Source organism: Ranitomeya imitator, chromosome 8, assembly GCF_032444005.1.
Source record: "Ranitomeya imitator isolate aRanImi1 chromosome 8, aRanImi1.pri, whole genome shotgun sequence".
Classification (NCBI taxonomy): domain Eukaryota; kingdom Metazoa; phylum Chordata; class Amphibia; order Anura; family Dendrobatidae; genus Ranitomeya; species Ranitomeya imitator.
In genome coordinates, this window is record NC_091289.1 from 205,640,606 (window position 1) to 205,662,073 (window position 21,468).

General features: G+C 48.5%; 1 protein-coding gene across 2 annotated transcripts in view; it reads right to left on the reverse strand.

Annotated features, from left to right (window-relative positions):
* Positions 1 to 19,021: 19,021 nt before the first annotated feature.
* The window catches only part of LOC138647079 (vitamin D3 hydroxylase-associated protein-like), a 160,574-nt gene continuing 158,127 nt past the window's right edge, over positions 19,022 to 21,468 (reverse strand). For both annotated transcript variants that reach the window (XM_069735897.1, XM_069735898.1), the window contains exons 13-15: positions 19,959 to 20,067; positions 19,574 to 19,719; positions 19,022 to 19,478 (exon numbers count right to left, since the gene is read on the reverse strand). In XM_069735897.1, the coding sequence (XP_069591998.1) occupies positions 19,353 to 19,478; positions 19,574 to 19,719; positions 19,959 to 20,067 (381 nt within the window). In that variant the 3' untranslated portion in view covers positions 19,022 to 19,352. The remainder of the gene's footprint in view (positions 19,479 to 19,573; positions 19,720 to 19,958; positions 20,068 to 21,468) is intronic.

A 21,468-nucleotide genomic window follows, 5' to 3' on the forward strand; every position in this document is an offset into this window, starting at 1 on the left:
CAGACAAAGCCTTCCACAACCTGTCTCCATACATCTGTAACATGGTCTCCCAATGTCTGACTGGGTCATGGCTTCCTCTACGCTAACCCAGTGTGCTGTCAGCGAGATGTACCATCCCTGCCCACATGCACTTGTCCAAGTGTCTGTGTTTAGGTGCCCTTTCAGTGTAACAGCATTGTAGAGGGCCCGGGTAATGTTGTGGGACACGTGCTTGCTTGTGTAATGTCGGGACAGCAGACAGGTAAAAATTGTGGCAGCTGGGTAACGAGTACCTTGTGATGGTCACCGGCATAAGGTTGCAGAAAGCTTACATCTCCCACGGGCCTAAAATGCAACATTTCGAGCGCAAGCAGACGAGAAATGTGTGAATTTAGTACTATGGCTTTGGCTGCTTATTTCCGCTGGCGTTCCAAAGAATGGGGTATGGACAATTGAATGCTGCGCTGGGACAAGGACGTGGACGTGCTTGTTGATGGTGCTAGTTGAGTTTGTGTGCAACTGCAGATGCAGGACATGAGGCATCTTTCCATGCACCATGGACAAGGGATTGGCTTGCACGCACAACATTGGAAGAAGCAGTGGAGTGGTATCACCCGCAGGCACTGATCATGGAGCCTTGTGCTCAACCAACAAAGTCGGGTGCTTTTCCGCCATGTGTCTGATCATGCTTGTGGGGGTTAGGATGGGAGTTTTGCTACCCCTGCTGATGCGGGCATGGCCGTTGGTGCAAATGGCCTTTTGGGGGTTATCGGCAGAGTCTTTAAAAAACAACCAGTGTGTTACGGGGACATTCAGTGTCTTCCTCACCCACACCACCTCCTCACCTCGACCACGGTCTTTCGGTGTTCCCCAAGGCTCAGTTCTAGGACCCCTACTCTTCTCCATGTGCATCTTTGCCCTGGGAAAGCTGATGTAATGGCACGGTTTGCAATATCATCAGTACTCCGATGACATGCAGATCTACCTATCTGTACCTGACATTATTATTATTTATTTATATGGCACCATTGATTCCATGGTGCTGTACATGAGAAGGGGTTACATACAAATTACAGATATCACTTACAGTAAACTAACAATGACAGACTGATACAGAGGGGCGAGGACCCTGCCCTTGCGGGCTTACATTCTACAGGATGGTGGGAAGGAGACAATAGGTTGAGGGTTATAGCAGCTCCGGTGTTGGTGAGGCGGTAGCTCCGGTGTTGGTGAGGCGGTAGCTCCGGTGTTGGTGAGGCGGTAGCTCCGGTGTTGGTGAGGCGGTAGCTCCGGTGTTGGTGAGGCGGTAGCTTCGGTAGTGATGAGGAGGCAGCGGGGTCAGTGCAGGCTGTAGGCTTTCCTGAAGAGATGGGTTTTCAGGTTCCGTCTGAAGGATCAGAATGTGGTTGATAGTCAGACGTGTTGGGGAAAAGAATTCCAGAGGATGGGGGATATTCGGGAGAAGTCTTGGAGGCGGTTGGATGAGGAGCGAATAAGTGTGGAGGAGAGAAGGAGGTCTTGGGAGGATCGGAGATTACGTGAGGGAAGATATCAGGAGATTAGTTCAGAGATATATGGAGGAGACAGGTTGTGGATGGCTTTGTAGGTCAGTATTAGTAATCTGAACTGGATACACTGAGGGAATGGGAGCCAGTGAAGAGATTTGCAGAGGGGGGAAGCAGAGGAGTAGCGAGAGGAGAGAGATGAATTAGTCGGGCAGCAGAGTTAACTGGACTGGAAAAGGTGCAAGGGGGTTAGCGGGGAGGCCACAGAAAAGGATGTTGCAGTAGTCAAGGCGGGAGATGATGAGGGCATGCACAAGCATTTTAGTAGATTGACGGTTGATTCACCGACAAAAAGCACTATGTACACAGAATGAATTAAATATACCCAATAAAACTTAACATTTAATACACTACTTAATTAAAAATAACCACATAACACATACAACCTTCAGACATTGCCCGTTGTTTGGCTGAAAGATACTGGGTGCACAGTATCCCTAATAAACAACCTATCTGTACCCTACCTTGCCGCAGAGGTTGGCACCCTAAGTCCTGAGCAGTTTGCAAGGTATTTATGATGCCCGTAAACAATTTTTTTTTTAAATTGCCCCCACCCCCCCATGGGGAAATGTTTGTCAGCCCATGCACTTGTATGGGCATTACAAGTGTAAGAGACACAATCCTTTACATTGGGCCTAGGTTTTAATGAGGCCTTCAGCAATGTCTCCTCATATTCCACCACTAGATCACCAGGGTTCACGTGTTCCGTGCTGCTACAGAAAGTCAATTTTTGGGAAAGGGTGTCTAGGATCCACATGAAAATGTTTTAAAAAAATTAACCGCCTATGAGCAAATGCTTGTTAGGCCAGGCACTCCATTACAAGTCTAAGAGACCCACACCCCTACATTGGGCCAACTTCTTAACTCTGTCTCCTGCAATGTGTCCTTTAACAGACACTCGATGACCAGGGTGAACGTGCTCTGTACTGTGAATTTTGGGCACGGGGGCTGTGATGACACTATTTTTATTTGTAAAAAAGGACCCCACATTGGGGAATTGGGCATGACATTACAATGAGCCTACTTATTTACTCTGTCTCATGCAATGTGTCCTTTAACTGCCACTATATCACCAGTACTGTTATAGGCCGGTGAATTTTGGGCAAGAGGCTTGCGATGGCACTAGTCTATTTTAAAAAAAAGGTACACCCATTGGGGAATTGTTTGGCAGCTCATGCACTCCATTTTAAGTCTCAGTGACACACACCACTACTTTGGCCCTACTTCTTAACTCTGTCTCCTGCAATGTCTCTTCTTTAACTGCCACTAGATCACCAGGGTGAACGTGCTTCATACTGTTATAGGCCGGTCAATTTTGGGCAAGGGGGCTGTGATGGCAATAGTATATTTTTAAAAGAGATACCCTCCATTGGTGAAACCACATCCTTGTTGGCAAACACTTCATAACATTTCTGTACCCTAAAGAGCTCCCTTAAAAAACTCCTTTTTGTGTTGCCTGGTTGCTCACATTGGACACAATACACTCCATATAAATTTGATAAAGCAATGCTGTTAGTTTGGCTCAGTAGTTCATTAAAAATATAGCTTTGTCCTCTATATTAGTTTCTCTCCTTGAGAGCCATAACTTTGGCTGCATCACATGTATAAATGGCGAATATACAAATGGCGATTTGTAACCAAGATTTAAATACTGTACCCAGAATGCATTCATCAATCACATAGCTGCATTTCTTGTAAAACATTTACAGATGTGACTGACAATGCTCATTGTGGCACAATCTTGATATATGTTTCTTTATTCACTTCACAAACAGTTCTAAGCCTCTATATGTTTGCTGTTTGTCATTGTAAAACATTAAGGTTTACTGAACCTCTGCCTGCGGTGGTTTGATTTAAATCCTTGTGGCTTTTATTTTCTAGGGGTTTATGGCCCCTCATCTGATGACTCCATGATATCTCAGTTTCATCCAACCTTGAAAAGTGGCCACTTGAAGGTCTGGGTGAAACTAGAGTTACTACATAGTGTAAATCACTATATAAGACCAGAGAAACATGACTAAGACAGATGACAAATGACAAAACTGGGGTACCTGTACATGTACAGTGTGCTGATACCTGCATAATTGGGGACACGCATGCAGTGTAGATAGATAATCTCCCAGGGGTTCTCTGTCTTGGTGTTTCTTCTCTGATATTCCAGACGGATGATATTTGGTGATGATCTAACTATACTGTATGTAGTTAATCTTCATATATACGTAATCACTATATGTATTTAATCCTTATATGTACTTATTAACCTGTGTATGTTAACACATACAAAAGTTTATGCACTCACACGATTCAATCATACTATTCCTTGAATTTTGTAGTTTGCAATAAAATTGCCTTGTATTGCAAGTATTAGCCTTTTTAAAGCCATTTCTGAACGTTGGTGTTAAAAACCATATCAAATAAAATTGCCAAATTCTCCTGTAAATAATTGTGCAAAGAGGGAACCATCATACCATGAAAAAATACAAGTGGATTTTCATGGGCACATCCAGTATGTGGGCTCCAAGGCCTAATGGGGTGCATATGACTGACTATGCAGAAGGGCTGGCCTTCCTGCCAATGTATACAACAAAGGAGTATGGAGCACAAAATGCATATTGTGAAGTGGATTTCCATGGATCCATCCACTATGTGGGTTCAAAAGCTTATTGGGGGGCATATGAATTGGTAGCAGGGCAGGCCTTGAATTCAATGCAACACTTTTTCAGGAGTCCCCCTTGGACATCTTATGACAGGGGTATTGTGGTGCATCGTAATTCATGGCAGCCCATCCACTCACAGCATAGGCTACAACAGCTAAGGAGACCACTGTTTAATAATGGCCCTTTAAGAAGATTAATGCCGCCTGATGCACCAGCAATAATAGGCTCTGAGACTTTAAGAGTCCCTCCTTCATAAATGAAACAAGATGGGTCTGCGTATGTGTCACACCCCACATGGCCGGCTAGGGGGGTTACATGTTACACTGACATTTCCCAGTGAACGCATTTGTAGAGGTTGAAAGCAATGTTAAAGGGAACCTGTCCCCCCTCAGGCGTTTGTAACTAAAAGAGCCACTTGTGCAGCACTAATGCTGCATTCTGACACGGTGGCCCTAAGTTATGCTCCCTGCACATTTATAAAATGTGCCCCTCATACCCTGAAATCGCCAGGGAGGCGGGACTTTCCTTCCTAATCAGACGCCTCCCAGCCGTCACTCCGGGCCTCTGCGCGCCCCTCCTCTTGCTTCATTTTCGTCCCCGGCGCCTGCGCATTAAGTTTTTTTTTCGGGCATGCGCAGTTGCGCTGCCCTTTGTACTTACATCGCAGGTGCCGAGAACAATAATGAAGCAAGAGGAGGGGCGCGCACAGGTGCGGAGTGACGGCTGGGAGGCGTCTGATTAGGAAGGAAAGTCCCGCCTCCCTGGCGATTTCAGGGTATGAGGGGCACATTTTATAAATGTGCAGGGAGCATAACTTAGAGCCACCGTGTCAGAATGCAGCATTAGTGCGGCACAAGTGGCTCTTTTAGTTACAAACGCCTGAGGGGGGACAGGTTCCCTTTATAGTTGAAAAAGGCTTCAAAAACGCTGCGTCTGAACTAAGCCTAAGTGGGGGAGGACATTTTCGGTCTGGGGTTAAACATTTGACTTTACAGGCAAGTCATTAACCTGCAGAGGACGGACCTTGACATATTTCCCAGCAAAACCCGTTTTGGTTTCGTTTTAATGTGTTTTTTGTGGCACTGGGAAAAATGGCAGAATCTCGGAAAAAAATGATTAAGGCTGTGACCTAGGAGTCCGGAATGCTTCCAGGGGCGATCTCCATGGGGTTCCTGTGTCATGTGAGCAGTGTTTCCATCATTTTTAGACGTTTTTAGACCTTAAAAGGACCCCAGGGGGATCGCGGTAAAAATACTCAGGTCTCCAATAGACTTACATTGGGCTCGTTGTTCAGGCCGAGTACCCGAGTATTCCAATCTGCTCGACCCGAGCACCCGAGCATTTTAGTGCTCGCCCATCACTACTTCTGAGTCTACCTGAAGGCTTCGCCCGAGCGTGGCAGCCCCTCACAATATATATATATTCATAGATAGAAGAGAAGCCGGCAATTCATGTGCCGTGTTCTGTAAAATCACCGCAGGAGCCGACAGGACAGCAATAGATGGATCATATACAATATATATAGACGTAGAATAGATAGATGTCTGTGACAAAACCATTAGTACAGTGTCTGCAGCTTACTGGGCATGTATTTCATTAATAAAAGATTATTTTTCTGAAAAACATTTTGTGGGCTCCATGCAATTTTCATAACCAGCAGAGGGAAAGCCGACTGCTGCAGGCCGATGTTTATAGCCTGGTACGGTGTTCATTTTAGGACATGGTCACAAATCAAAGTCAAACATCAGAAATCCTCTGTCTGATACCTGATTCTGATACTTAACTCTGATACTTGACTCAGAATCAGGTATCAGACAGAGGATTTCTGATGTTTGACTTTGATTTGTGACCATGTCCTAAAATGAACACCGTGTACGCCTGGAAAGGAGCTGTGGGCCAGGGCGTTCTGGGTCAGGGCGTTCTGGGCCAGGGCGTTCTGGGTCAGGGCGTTCTGGGTCAGGGCGTTCTGGGTCAGGGCGTTCTGGGCCAGGGCGTTCTGGGTCAGGGCGTTCTGGGTCAGGGCGTTCTGGGCCAGGGCGTTCTAGGTCAGGGCGTTCTGGGTCAGGGCGTTCTAGGTCAGGGCGTTCTGGGCCAGGGCGTTCTAGGTCAGGGCGTTCTGGGTCAGGGCGTTCTAGGTCAGGGCGTTCTGGGCCAGGGCGTTCTGGGTCAGGGCGTTCTGGGCCAGGGCGTTCTGGGTCAGGGCATTGTGGGCAGGGCGTTCTGGGTCAGGGCATTGTGGGCAGGGCGTTCTTGGTCAGGGCGTTCTGGGCCAGGGCGTTCTGGGTCAGGGCGTTGTGGGCAGGGCGTTCTTGGTCAGGGCGTTGTGGGCCAGGGCGTTGTGGGCCAGGGCGTTCTTGGTCAGGGCGTTCTTGGTCAGGGCGTTCTGGGTCAGGGCGTTCTGGGTCAGGGCGTTCTGGGTCAGGGCGTTCTGGGTCAGGGCGTTGTGGGCAGGGCGTTCTTGGTCAGGGCGTTGTGGGCCAGGGCGTTGTGGGCCAGGGCGTTCTGGGTCAGGGCGTTCTTGGTCAGGGCGTTCTGGGTCAGGGCGTTCTGGGTCAGGGCGTTCTGGGTCAGGGCGTTCTGGGTCAGGGCGTTCTGGGTCAGGGCGTTCTGGGCCAGGGCGTTCTGGGTCAGGGCGTTTTGGGTCAGGGCGTTCTGGGTCAGGGCGTTGTGGGCCAGGGCGTTGTGGTCAGGGCGTTCTGGGTCAGGGCGTTCTGGGTCAGGGCGTTCTGGGTCAGGGCGTTGTGGGCCAGGGCGTTGTGGGCCAGGGCGTTCTTGGTCAGGGCGTTCTTGGTCAGGGCGTTCTGGGTCAGGGCGTTCTGGGTCAGGGCGTTCTGGGTCAGGGCGTTCTGGGTCAGGGCGTTGTGGGCCAGGGCGTTGTGGGCCAGGGCGTTCTTGGTCAGGGCGTTCTTGGTCAGGGCGTTCTGGGTCAGGGCGTTCTGGGTCAGGGCGTTCTGGGTCAGGGCGTTCTGGGCCAGGGCGTTCTGGGCCAGGGCGTTCTGGGTTAGGGCGTTCTGGGTCAGGGCGTTCTGGGCCAGGGCGTTCTGGGTCAGGGCGTTCTGGGTCAGGGCGTTCTGGGTCAGGGCGTTCTGGGTCAGGGCGTTCTGGGCCAGGGCGTTCTGGGTCAGGGCGTTTTGGGTCAGGGCGTTCTGGGTCAGGGCGTTCTGGGGCAGGGCGTTCTGGGGCAGGGCGTTGTGGGCAGGGCGTTCTGGGTCAGGGCGTTCTGGGTCAGGGCGTTCTGGGTCAGGGGGTTCTGGGTCAGGGGGTTCTGGGTCAGGGCGTTGTGGGCAGGGCGTTCTGGGTCAGGGCGTTCTGGGCCAGGGCGTTCTGGGTCAGGGCGTTGTGGGTCAGGGCGTTGTGGGCAGGGCGTTCTGGGTCAGGGCGTTCTGGGTCAGGGCGTTCTGGGTCAGGGCGTTGTGGGCCAGGGAGTTGTGGGCCACAGGGTTGTGGGCCAGGGCTGTTTCTTGTCACAGTCTGGCCCTGATGGTGCTATACAGAGCGCCCGCCAGGGCCTAGGGCTACTCGGTACCGGGTCCAGTTGTCTTTAAAGGTGAGGTCACGGTGGCAGTGACCCGGTCCGGGGCCCTGGGTGTCTAAGTAAAAGGGACAGTCTTTAAAGGGGGTTTTGGAAATAAAGTTTGTTCGTGACGCCACCTGTGGTATTCAGTCAGGGATGACCAATGCTTCTTAAAGGGGTCCTCTGGGGAGTGGTGGCACTGCAGCAAAGATGGTATGGCTTCCCACAGGTGAAGCTGGGTCCCCAGGGCTCCCAGTGTGTTTGGCAAGGATGGTGTAGTGCCAGAAATAAACAGAGGACACAGGGTTGCAGTCTCTTTACCTGTTTACTGGTGGATACGGCCACAGTCAAGGGTACCGGCAACAGGTATTGGTGAGGTCCGGTCGGCCTGGAAGCAATGATGGATCCCTCTCTCAGGTGAGGTTCGTAAGTCTTCCTTCTTGCGCTTTGAGGCGAGTCCCTTGCTGCCTATGGCTCCTCACAAGGTCCTCTCTTTCCCTGTCCTAAGACAGTACCCGCATGATGGGCAATGCTAGCCTTCGGGTGCGGACAGACGACCTAGAATCTTCTGCCCTCCGGTTCTGCTGTGGGACATAAAATACCACAAAACTTTGGGCTCCTGGTGCCCGGTTCCTGTGCTGCAGCTTGGAAAGGGGCCCAGTCACAGCTCCCTTCCTGCTCCTTTGTTCGCCTGTGCTTCTCCCCTCTGGCACTTGCTACCAATACAACCAGTCTGCTTCTCTTCTCTGTCCTGGAGCTGCAGCACCACATGTGGCTGCACGGCCCCAGCTCTGCTCTAGATCCTCTCTCCTCCACTGTCTGTTCCAGACTAACTCACTCCTCCTCCAAGCCAGAATATATATATCTGGAGGAAGCTCCCCTGAAACCGGGTTCAAAGATCCTCCTTCTGGCCTGGAATCGCAGCATATTGCATGTATGTGTACCACCTGTTAAAGGGATCTTCCTTGCTTCCAGGCATGGCATCACCCTCCCCAAAAGGAAGGCAACATCACTGTAACAACCTGTTTCCTGGGGTGTTACACATACACCAGAAAAATGATCGTACAGTGCCCCCTTCGGAGAACTAGGTTTTCTGTTAGGATAGGACAGTGTCCTTGTATAAGGTAGAGACATTTTAGGCAGGAGAGGAAAATGCTGCAGAATATAAAATTTTCAAAAATAGAAGCGTTAATAGTTTATTTTCATCAATTACCAAAATGCAAAGTGAACGAACAAAATTGTAGAAGTGCTGAGTCCTGGCAATCACCAGATCAGTAGACCGCTGACCAGGCTGGAGCTGTGCATGCTCAACCTTCGCTTTGTTCATTATACATGGGACTGTCGGAGAAAGCCAAGTCCAGCACTCCAGCAGTGCCATAGACAATGAATGGTGTTGAAAGTTGGGCATGAGCATCTCCGGCACATTCAGAGATCTACCGTTCCGGTGATCATTTGGGGTCTCCGTGCACCAATCTAGAAGTTACACTCTATCCTGCAGGTTGGAGAAAACTTCTTGCCAGAAAAACCCTTTAAAGACCCAGCAGGAGTGGATTATTTTATGATTTCTTAATGGTAATATTGGTGTTGTCACAGATGGCTGTGGGAACGGTACGGGACCCAAGATGCTCTACTGGCTGTCGCTGCCAGGTCTGTGCCATTACCCACCAGCACCCACCCAGCTAGGCACCAGTACCCTGCACATACCCAACTCTTTGCTGGCAGCATGCACCCACCCAGCCCTGCTCCATGCCAGCACAGACCCCTGTGCCAGCACCCACCAGCACAGACCCCTGTGCCAGCACCCACCAGCACCGACCCCTATGCCAATACCCACCAGCACAGACCCCTTTGCCAGCAGCCACCAGCACAGACCCCTGTGCCAGCCCCCACCAACACAGACACTTACTGGAGCACCCCCAGACGCAGGGCCGCGGGTTACTCGGTACCGGTCCTCTCTATCTCGGTTCTAGGGCAGTCACGGTGGCTGGACCCGGTCCGCGACCCTGCTAAGGGGCGTCCAATGAAAGGTGAAAGGAGTCTGTCAAGGTTTAGTGACGCCACCTGTGGTATTCGGTCAGGTCGACTGACGCTGCTTGGGGCCCACTGGGGTGATGGAATGGCAGCTGGATGGTATACCTTCCCACAGGTGAAGTATGTCCCCAGGGCTTCCCAGTAGTATAGGTAGTGATGATGTGAGGTGCAGTTAATAACGAGGACACAGGGGTGCAGTCTCATTACCTTTTACTGAAGACTTCGGGATCCACAATCCAGAGCACTGTTAACTGGGCTGGCTGAGACCGGCCGGTCCGAAGGCACATCCAGAGTTCCCTTTGCAGGTGGAAATCAGTGCCTACCATTAGCACCTGTGTGTTGTAGTCCTTCCCTGCTGAGCATTCGGGATAGTCCTCACAACTTTCGTATTCGTTCTTTCTCTCTCTCTCTCTCTCTCCGTCCCCCAAGTTTATCTGGATAGGACGCACCCGTTTGACAGGAAGGCTCAGAGCTGTTCTGGGACCCTAGAGATGCCTCTCTCCACGGTTGCCCCCTATGTCTTCTTAGGTGATGTATGGTAGACAGCCAACCTATAATCAACTGTCCTGCCGCTGTTTGAAGTAATGCTTGGAGTCAGTTACTTCCTCGGCGTTCCGGCCACCGGCTACGCGCCTCAGTAGGATGTTGCCGATCTCGGGGCACGACTCCTACTGGCTCTCCTTTGTGCTGTGATCTCGTTTCTCACTTCTCCACAATATCCTTCGCTTCGTGTCCTTTCTTAGGATGCCGCCGCAAGGTAGTGCAGGTGCGGCTCCGTCTCGTTTTGTCCTTTCTGCTAGGTACCTGCCAGGAACCCACCCCTGACAGGTCCTCCATGGAGCTCTCCCAGGCTGCGTTCTGTTCTAACTTCCTATCCAACCCCCAGTTTTACCAGTGTGAGGAGTGGCCTAATACATAGTGCCTTTTGCTCCCCCTGGTGGCCAGAGTGTGAAGTGTAATGTGTGACTGTGATACCTGGTCAGGTGAACTCCTTTAGTGCAATCAGATATAACATCACTCCCCTTAGTGGCAGAGCGATATTACTGCAACGACCAGGACTCTGGGGCGCTGCACTACTACTAAAAATACCACACAGGAAACGCTTCATACACTTCAAATTTATGTTAAGGGCCTATAATTCTGCCCTTCACCTCACCAAACAGACCTACTTCACCACTCTGATCTCCTCACTAGCCAACAACCACAAGAAACTCTTTGACACCTTTCACTCCTTCCTCAGGCCAAAAGCACAAGCCCCTATCACAGACATTTGTGCTGATGACCTGGCCTCCCACTTTATAGAGAAAATAGACAATATCCGTCAGGAAATCCGCTCCCAATCACCAAGTTCAGTGACTCCCATCCCTCCCTGCATCTCCCCTGGTTCACTCTCCACATTCGATCCCATCACAGAAGAAAAAGTCTCCAGGCTCCTCTCTTCTTCTCGTCCGACTACATGCACCACCGACCCCATTCCCTCACATCTCCTCCAGTCTCTCTCTCCAGCCGTCACAACTCACCTAACTACAATATTTAATCTCTCCCTCTCCTCTGGCATTTTCCTTCAAACACTCTATTATTACTCCGTTACTAAAGAAACCCGCTCTCGACCCATCCTACCCAAACAACTACAGACCGGTCTCCAATCTCCCCTTCATCTCTAAACTCTGGTCTACTCCCGCCTTACCCGTTACCTCTCCACTCACTCCCTCCTAGACCCTTCACAGTCCAGTTTCCACCCCCTGCATTCGACTGAAACTGCACTCATCAAAGTGACCAACGACCTTCTGACAGCAAAATGTAACGGTGACCACTCTCTGCTCATTCTTCTCGATCTTTCTGCAGCTTTCGATACTGTTGACCACCCTCTCCTGCTCTCTAGGCTCCAGTCACTTGGCATTAAGGACACTGCTCTCTCCTGGTTCTCTTCCTACCTTTCTGACCGCTCCTTCAGTGTTCTGTTCTCTGGCTCCACTTCATCTCCTCTTCCTCTCGCTGTCGGGGTAGCTCAGGGCTCAGTCCTTGGCCCCTTCTCTTCTCTCTCTACACAGCCCCAATTGGACAGACCATCAGCAGATTTGGCTTTCAGTATCATCTTTATGCCGACGACACACAACTATATGCATCTTCCCTGGGCCTTACCCCCGCTGTACTACAGAACACCACTGACTGTCTGTCCGCAGTCTCCAACATCATGTCTGCTCTATCTGAAACTCAACCTCTCCAAAACTGAACTTCTTCTGCTCCCACCATCTACTAATCTCCCTAAACCTGATGTTTCCCTCTCCGTCGGTGGCACCATAATAACACCCCGGCAGCAGGCGCGCTGTCTGGTGTTATGTTTGACTCCGATCTCTCCTTCACATCCCATATACAATCTCTTGCCCGCTCGTGCCGCTTACACCTAAAGAACATCTCTAGAATCCGCCCTTTTCTCACCATGGAAACAACAAAAACCCTCACTGTCGCCCTAATCCACTCCCGCCTGGACTACTGTAATGCTCTATTAATTGGCCTCCCCCTCACTCGACTTTCCCCTCTCCAGTCAATCCTTAATGCAGCAGCCAGGGTCGTCCATCTGGCCAATCGTTACTCAAACGCGTCCGCTCTTCGCCAGACATTACACTGGCTGCCCATTCATTACAGGATACAATTCAAAGTACTTGTCCTCACCCACAAAGTTCTCCACAGTGCGGCCCCCCTTACATCTCCTCCCTCATTTTGGTCCATCGGCCTAACAGACCACTGCGCTCTGCAAATGACTTTCGACTAACCTATGCACTAATCCGTATCCCCCACTCCCGACTCCAAGACTTCTCCCGTGCTGCGCCAATCCTCTGGAATGCTCTACCCCAAGATATTAGGACCATCCACAATTTGCATAGTTTTAGGCGCTCGCTCAAAACACATTTGTTCAGAGCGGCCTATCACATTCACTAATCAGTCATGTTATGTTTGTGTGTGTAGCCCATTCACTATCTCCATCTACCCCCCACCCCCTGAAGATGGCCGGACCCTCATTGTAAATACATAATTGTAAATACACACCTGTACTTTGCATCTCCCCCTCCTCATTGTAGATTGTAAGCTCTCACCAGCAGGGGCGGCTTATTTTGTCTTATTTCACTTTAATTATTGTATTGTTAACATTGTTACCTATGACTGTTGTGTTTGAAACTGTTAAACAGTAAAGCGCTGCGGAATAAGTTGGCGCTATATAAAGATTATTATTATTATTCACTGGAAGACATCTTTTTATTTCTGAAGCTTTTTCAGCGGTCCTGGCAGCCATGTTGGGTGACCCCTGTAAGGAGCGCCCCCGTTCTTAGTTCGATTCTCAAAACATATGTTAAAAGTGCCCATGAGCGAGAAATAGTAAGTGTACAGCACAGATGAGAGCTGCGGCGACTTTGCCACAGTGTAGACTGCACCATAAACGGCTTTCTCCAGTAGCCAGGGGCCGATGTCCATCCTTCAGTGGCGCCTGAGATCGCTCAGCGCATTCACTCACTGGAAGACACTGGTCACTTCACGGGGCATCAACATGTGACCTATGAACATAGGCGCAGTTCAGGAGGAGGCTGTAGGGGACTCGCCACTAGAAAAGAGGGGGATTCACCCCAGGAGGGCAGGGACATCTATGACCCCGGTCAGACAGAATCTGTGCAACTGCATTCAATATGGCAATCTACTTACAACCCACACTCATTGGATGCCCCTCACTGCATAATGGATGCCCCTCCCTCTATAGATGCTCCGCCTTGTATAACGGATGCCCCTCCCTCTATAGATGCTCCGCCTTGTATAACGGATGCCCCTCCCTCTATAGATGCTCCGCCTTGTATAACGGATGCCCCTCCCTCTATAGATGCTCCGCCCTGTATAATGGATGCCCCTCCCTCTATAGATGCTCCGCCATGTATAATGGATGCCCCTCCCTCTGTAGATGCTCCGCCCTGTATAATGGATGCCCCTCCCTCTGTAGATGCTCTGCCCTGTATAATGGAAGTCCCTCCCTCTATAGATGCTCCGCCCTGTATATTGGATGTCCCTCCCTCTATAGATGCTCCGCCTTGCATAATGGATGTCCCTCTCTCTATAGATGCTCCGCCCTGTATAATGGATGACCCTCCCTCTATAGATGCTCCACTTTGTATAATGGATGCCCCTCCCTCTATAGATGCCCCACCCTGTATAATGGATGACCCTCCCTCTATAGATGCCCCGCCCTGTATAATGGATGCCCCTCCCTCTATAGATGCTCTGCCCTGTATAATGGATGTCCCTCCCTCTATACATGCTCCGCCCTATAAAATGGATGTCCCTCCCTCTATAGATGCTCCGCCCTCTATAATGGATGTCCCTCCATCTATAGATGCTCCGCCCTGTATAATGGATGTCCCTCCCTCTATTGATGCTCTGCCCTGTTTAATGGAAGTCCCTCCCTCTATTGATGCTCTGCCCTGTATAATGGATGTCCCTCCCTCTATAGGTGCTCTGCCCTGTATAATGGATGCCCCTCCCTCTATAGATGCGCCACCCTGTATAATGGATCTCCCTCCCTCTATAGATGCTTTGCCCTGTATAATGGAAGTCCCTCCCTCTATAGATACTCTGCCCTGTATAATGGAAGTCCCTCCCTCTATAGATACTCTGCCCTGTATAATGGAAGTCTCTCCATCTATAGATGCTCCGCCATGTATAATGGCAGTCCCTCCCTCTATAGATGCCCCGCCCTGTATAATGGAAGTCCCTCCCTCTATAGATGCGCCACCCTGTATAATGGAAGTCCCTCCCTCTATAGATGCTCTGCCCTGTATAATGGATGCCCCTCCCTCTATAGATGCTCTGCCCTCTATAATCAATGCCCATACCTCTATAGATGCTCCGCCTTGTATAATGGATGCCCCTCCCTCTATAATTGATCCACCCTATATAATGGAAGTCCCTCCCTCTATAGATCCTCCACCCTGTATAATGGATGTCCCTCCCTCTATAGATGATCCACCCTGTATAATGGATGTCCCTCCATCTATAGATGCTCCGCCCTGTATAATGGATGCCCATCCCTCTATAGATACTCCACTCTTCATAATGGATGTCAATCCCTTTATAGATGATGTGCCCTGTATAATGGATGCCCCTCCGATTCTCCACATTCTATAATGATGACCCCTCCTTCTATAGATGCTCCACCCTCTATAATGGTTGCCCCTCCTTCTATAGATGCTCCGCCTTTTATAATTTATGCCCCTCCCTCTATAGATGATCCACCCTGTATAATGGATGTCCCTCCATCTACAGATGCTCCGCCCTGTATAATGGATGCCCATCCCTCTATAGATGATCCACCCTGTATAATGGATGCCCCTCCCTCTATAGATACTCCACTCTTCATAATGGATGTCAATCCCTTTATAGATGATGTGCCCTGTATAATGGATGCCCCTCCCTCTATAGATGCTCCGCCCTGTATAATGGATGTCTGTCCATCTATAGATGCTCCACACAGTACAATGGATGTCCCTCCCTCTATAGATGCTCCACCCTGTATAATGGATGTCCCTCCCTCTATAGATGCTCCACCCTGTATACTAGATGACCATCCCTCTATAGATGCTCCACCCTGTATAATGAATGCCCCTCCCTCTATAGATTCTCCACCTTATATAATGGATGCCCCTCCCTCTATATACAGTGGGGCAAAAAAGTATTTAGTCAGTCAGCAAAAGTGCAAGTTCCACCACTTAAAAAGATGAGAGGCGTCTGTAATTTACATCATAGATAGACCTCAACTATGGGAGACAAACTGAGAATAAAAAATCCAGAAAATCACATTGTCTGTTTTTTTTAACATTTTATTTGCATATTATGGTGGAAAATAAGTATTTGGTCAGAAACAAACAATCAAGATTTCTGGCTCTCACAGACCTGTAACTTCTTCTTTAAGAGTCTCCTCTGTCCTCCACTCATTACCTGTAGTAATGGCACCTGTTTAAACTTGTTATCAGTATAAAAAGACACCTGTGCACACCCTCAAACAGTCTGACTCCAAACTCCACTATGGTGAAGACCAAAGAGCTGTCAAAGGACACCAGAAACAAAATTGTAGCCCTGCACCAGGCTGGGAAGACTGAATCTGCAATAGCCAACCAGCTTGGAGTGAAGAAATCAACAGTGGGAGCAATAATTAGAAAATGGAAGACATACAAGACCACTGATAATCTCCCTCGATCTGGGGCTCCACGCAAAATCCCACCCCGTGGGGTCAGAATGATCACAAGAACGGTGAGCAAAAATCCCAGAACCACGCGGGGGGACCTAGTGAATGAACTGCAGAGAGCTGGGACCAATGTAACAAGGCCTACCATAAGTAACACACTACGCCACCATGGACTCAGATCCTGCAGTGCCAGACGTGTCCCACTGCTTAAGCCAGTACATGTCCGGGCCCGTCTGAAGTTTGCTAGAGAGCATTTGAATGATCCAGAGGAGTTTTGGGAGAATGTCCTATGGTCTGATGAAACCAAACTGGAACTGTTTGGTAGAAACACAACTTGTCGTGTTTGGAGGAAAAAGAATACTGAGTTGCATCCATCAAACACCATACCTACTGTAAAGCATGGTGGTTGAAACATCATGCTTTGGGGCTGTTTCTCTGCAAAGGGGCCAGGACGACTGATCCGGGTACATGAAAGAATGAATGGGGCCATGTATCGTGAGATTTTGAGTGCAAACCTCCTTCCATCAGCAAGGGCATTGAAGATGAAACGTGGCTGGGTCTTTCAACATGACAATGATCCAAAGCACACCGCCAGGGCAACGAAGGAGTGGCTTCGTAAGAAGCATTTCAAGGTCCTGGAGTGGCCTAGCCAGTCTCCAGATCTCAACCCTATAGAAAACCTTTGGAGGGAGTTGAAAGTCCGTGTTGCCAAGCGAAAAGCCAAAAACATCACTGCTCTAGAGGAGATCTGCATGGAGGAATGGGCCAACATACCAACAACAGTGTGTGGCAACCTTGTGAAGACTTACAGAAAACGTTTAACCTCTGACATTGCCAACAAAGGATATATTACAAAGTATTGAGATGAAATTTTGTTTCTGACCAAATACTTATTTTCCACCATAATATGCAAATAAAATGTTAAAAAAACGGACAATGTGATTTTCTGGATTTTTTTTCTCAGTTTGTCTCCCATAGTTGAGGTCTACCTATGATGTAAATTACAGACGCCTCTCATCTTTTTAAGTGGTGGAACTTGCACTATTGCTGACTGACTAAATACTTTTTTGCCCCACTGTATACTCCACCCTGTATAATGGATGCTCCTCCTTCTATAAATGCTCCACCCAGTATAATAGATGCCACTCCCTCTATAGATGCTCCGCCCTGTATAATGGATGTCCCGCCCTCTACAGATGCTTCACCCTGTATAATGGATGCCCCTCCTTCTATAAATGCTCCACCATGTATAATGGATGCCTATCCCTCCATAGATGCTTAACCATGTATAATAGATGCTCCTCATCTATAGATGCTCTACCTTGTATAATGGATGCCTATCCCTCCATAGATGCTTCACCCTCTATAATGGATGTCCCTTCCTCTGTAGATGCTCCACCCTCTATAATGGATGCACCTCCCTCTATAGATGTTCCACCTCGTATAATGGATGGACCGCACTCTGTAGATGCTCCACCCTGTATAATGGAAGCCCCTCCCCCTATAGATACTCTGTCCTGTATAATGGATGCCCCTCCCTCTATACGTGCTCTGCCCTGTATAACGGATGCCCCTCCGTCTATAGATGTTCCACCTTGTATAATGGATGCCCCTACCTCCATAGGTGGTCCAACCTGCATAATAGATGCTCCACCCTGTATAATGGATGCACCTCCCTCTATAGATGCTCCACACTGTATAATGGATGCCCCTCCCACTATAGATGCTCTGCCCTGTATAATAGATGCACCTCCCACTATAGATGCTCCACACTGTATAATGGATGTCCCTCCCACTATAGATGCTCTGCCCTGTATAATAGATGCACCTCCCTCTATAGATGCTCCATACTGTATAATGGATGCCCCTCCCACTATAGATGCTCTGCCCTGTATAATAGATGCCCCTCCCACTATAGATGCTCTGCCCTGTATAATAGATGCACCTCCCTCTATAGATGCTCCACACTGTATAATGGATGCCCCTCCCACTATAGATGCTCTGCCCTGTATAATAGATGCACCTCCCTCTATAGATGCTCCATACTGTATAATGGATGCCCCTCCCACTATAGATGCTCTGCCCTGTATAATAGATGCACCTCCCTCTATAGATGCTCCACACTGTATAATGGATGCCCCTCCCACTATAGATGCTCTGCCCTGTATAATAGATGCACCTCCCTCTATAGATGCTCCATACTGTATAATGGATGCCCCTCCCACTATAGATGCTCTGCCCTGTATAATAGATGCACCTCCCTCTATAGATGCTCCACACTGTATAATGGATGTCCCTCCACCCTCTCTAAATGGTCATATTGCTCATGCAAGACTTTATTCTCATAGAGGAAAGGCATTGTCAGGTCCTTGTAAACGAGAAATGCCTTATTGTGGCTACCAGGTACACATGAACTGACCAATTTATGCACTAAACTTTCTCAATTTTTCATATTTCTAGTGCAGTAATGCAATTCAATTTTCATATTTCATGTTTGCAAGTTTTGGCGCTACAGTGTGCTGCCTTATTTATTTGATTGTATATGAGTTGGTGACTCTAGGTTCAGCACTAGTGATGAGCGAGTATACTCGTTGCTCGGGTTTTCCCGAGCACGCTCGGGTGACCTCCAGGAATTTATGGCCGCTCAGAGTTTTCATGACAGCAGCTGAATGATTTACAGCTATTAGCCAGCTTGATCACATGTGGGGGGTTTCCTAGCAACTAGGCAACCCCCACATGTACTCAGCCTGGCTAGTAGCTGTAAATCATTCAGCTGCCGCGATGAAAACTAAATCTCCGAGCAGCCAGAAATACCTGGAGGTCACCTGAGCGTGCTTGGGAAAACCCGAGCAACAAGTGCACTCGCTCATCACTATTCAGCACCTGTTCACACTTAGTTTATGTTTGGATGTGACGGTCAGTTTTTTAAATTTGTATTCATCATTAGCCTTCTGATTGAGCGCTCCGCCTTTTAGCCACAAGTGATTTTAATCATAGCAGGGCCACTACCCTTCCACAGAGAGAGAGATTTTAGTCTAAGAGAAGACTCATATTAGGTTCCCATGCAGATGAAGACTTTATTCTGTGTGAGGAAAGGCATTGTCAGGTCCTGGTAAACGAGAAATGCCTTATCGTGGCTACCAGGTACACATGAATTGGCCAATTTATGAGCTAAACTTTCTCAATTTTTCATATTTCTAGTGCAGTAATGCAATTCAATTTTTATATTTCATGTTTGCACGTTTTGACGCTGCAGAGTGCTGCCTTATTTATTTGATTGTATATGAGTTGGTGACTCCAGGTTCAGCACCTGTTCAAACTTAGTCTATGTTTGGATGTGACGGTCAGTTTTTTTAAATTTATATTGCTCATGCAGTCATCCATTACTTGTCGCAGCGGGCTCGGGTCACAGTCTCCACTTCCTTCATGAGGCGCAGGCACTGTTCTTCCTGCCAGGGTAAGGCCACACACTGCACCCCGACAGGCAGCCCCTCACCGCCTTCCATGCCCTGAAACACAATGCAGTGATTGTAGCAGATCCATCATCCTGACATCCTCCAAACTGACTCATCTCTGCTGCAAAACAGGTTATTGAGGCACAAACCTTTATAACCTCTTTGTCCCAGGGGTCGTTATAATACCCTTGATAATGCTTTAGCTCCTCCTCATCCTCGGACGTCACGGTGGTCACAGGGAGGACCCCAGCAGGAAAGTTCAGGATGTTGAAGAGCATGGTGAACCCGAAACCAGCTGCAAAAGATCAGTAATCCCAACTGAAAACGTCATGAACAACCATTGTGCACCATTCATGGTGGCTCTTTCCATATGTTGCCCAGTTATGGAGAGAACAGGGGACAAAAGGCATCAATTACAACACTGACAACAGAAAAAACAAAACACCAAGGTGATGCACAAGTGACCCTCTGACCCTGGACATCATGGAGCCACATGGCACCACAAACTATGACCAAAGGAACAAACAGTTTTACCAAAGAGTTTTCCTGGATGCCCAATATTAAAGGCGGGTCCGAGCATGGGGCAGAGCAGAGCATCCAGGCCAAGTTTCCTCCATTCCTTCACATAATCACAGCGATATTCCTAGAATGAGAAATTCATGCCATTAATATCAGGAAGAAATCTGACTGTGGACAGTGTGAAGACACCGACACCCAGCGCAATGTCCTGGTGAACAGATTCTTATTACATAACTGAAGAAATTTGTACAAAGACATATATAGAAGAAAAATATATATGTAACGTAAAAAGTGCTGCATTATCAAAATCAATTGCCAGGAAAGACGCCAAACACATCCTACATGACATCACTACATCACCTATATACCTTCTTCTCTGGTTGGTAGTTCTGTATATGGGATGCAATGAGGTTACACAGGTTGCGGTTGGCCTCTTCTCTGGATGGTAGTTGTGTATGAGGGATGTAATGAGGTTATGGTCGGACTCTTCACTGGATAGTAGTTGTGAATGAGGGATGTAATGAGGTCACGGTCGGACTCTTCACTGGATAGTAGTTGTGAATGAGGGATGTAATGAGGTCACGGTCAGCCTCTTCTCTGGATGGTAGATGTGTAAAAGGATTGTAATGAGGTTATGGTCGGCCTCTTCTCTCCATGGTAGTTGTGTATGAGGGATGTAATGAGGTTATGGTCGGCCTCTTCTCTGGATGGTAGTTGTGAATGAGGGATATAATGAGGGCACGGTCGGCCTCTTCTCTGGATGGTAGATGTGTAAAAGGATTGTAATGAGGTTATGGTCGGCCTCTTCTCTCCATGGTAGTTGTGTATGAGGGATGTAATGAGGTCACGGTCGGCCTCTTCTCTGGATGGTAGATGTGTAAAAGGATTGTAATGAGGTCACGGTCAGACTCTTCACTGGATAGTAGTTGTGTATGTGGGATGTAATCAGGTCACATAGGTCACAGTCGGCCTCTTCTCTGGATGGTAGTGGTGTATGAGGGATGTAATGAGGTCACAGTCAGCCTCTTCTTTAGATGGTAGTTGTGAAGAAACCAGAGTATATCTTAATTACCCAGACAGCTATATTTTTGCAAACCAATGAGAACTGACTTTTCATCTGTATATTGGCTTGTTGATTTAAGTGTTTATGTCTGGTGGTTCAAGAAGACAAACTTGAAAACTGATATACCATTTAACATACTGTGTAAGTCTGTAATAGTGACTTATACATAGTGTGTGTTTATCTTTTTGTATTGATGTGTGCTCATATGCTAATTGTGCATTGAATTCTGGAACCAGCTTGGTGACTTCTAAAGCAGAGAAAGAAAGACTGAACACTATTTGATCATTCAATCTATTTGCAACCTGATCTCATCACCATTGTTTACCTTATCTTGATGTTGGACTGAAGGATACTGGGTAATTCTAAAAATAGCAGGGCAGCAGCCAATTTATCACGGCACCATCACGAGGGACACAGATCTATGATTCTATAGGAAACAACCTAGGGGTTTTCGGCTCCGGT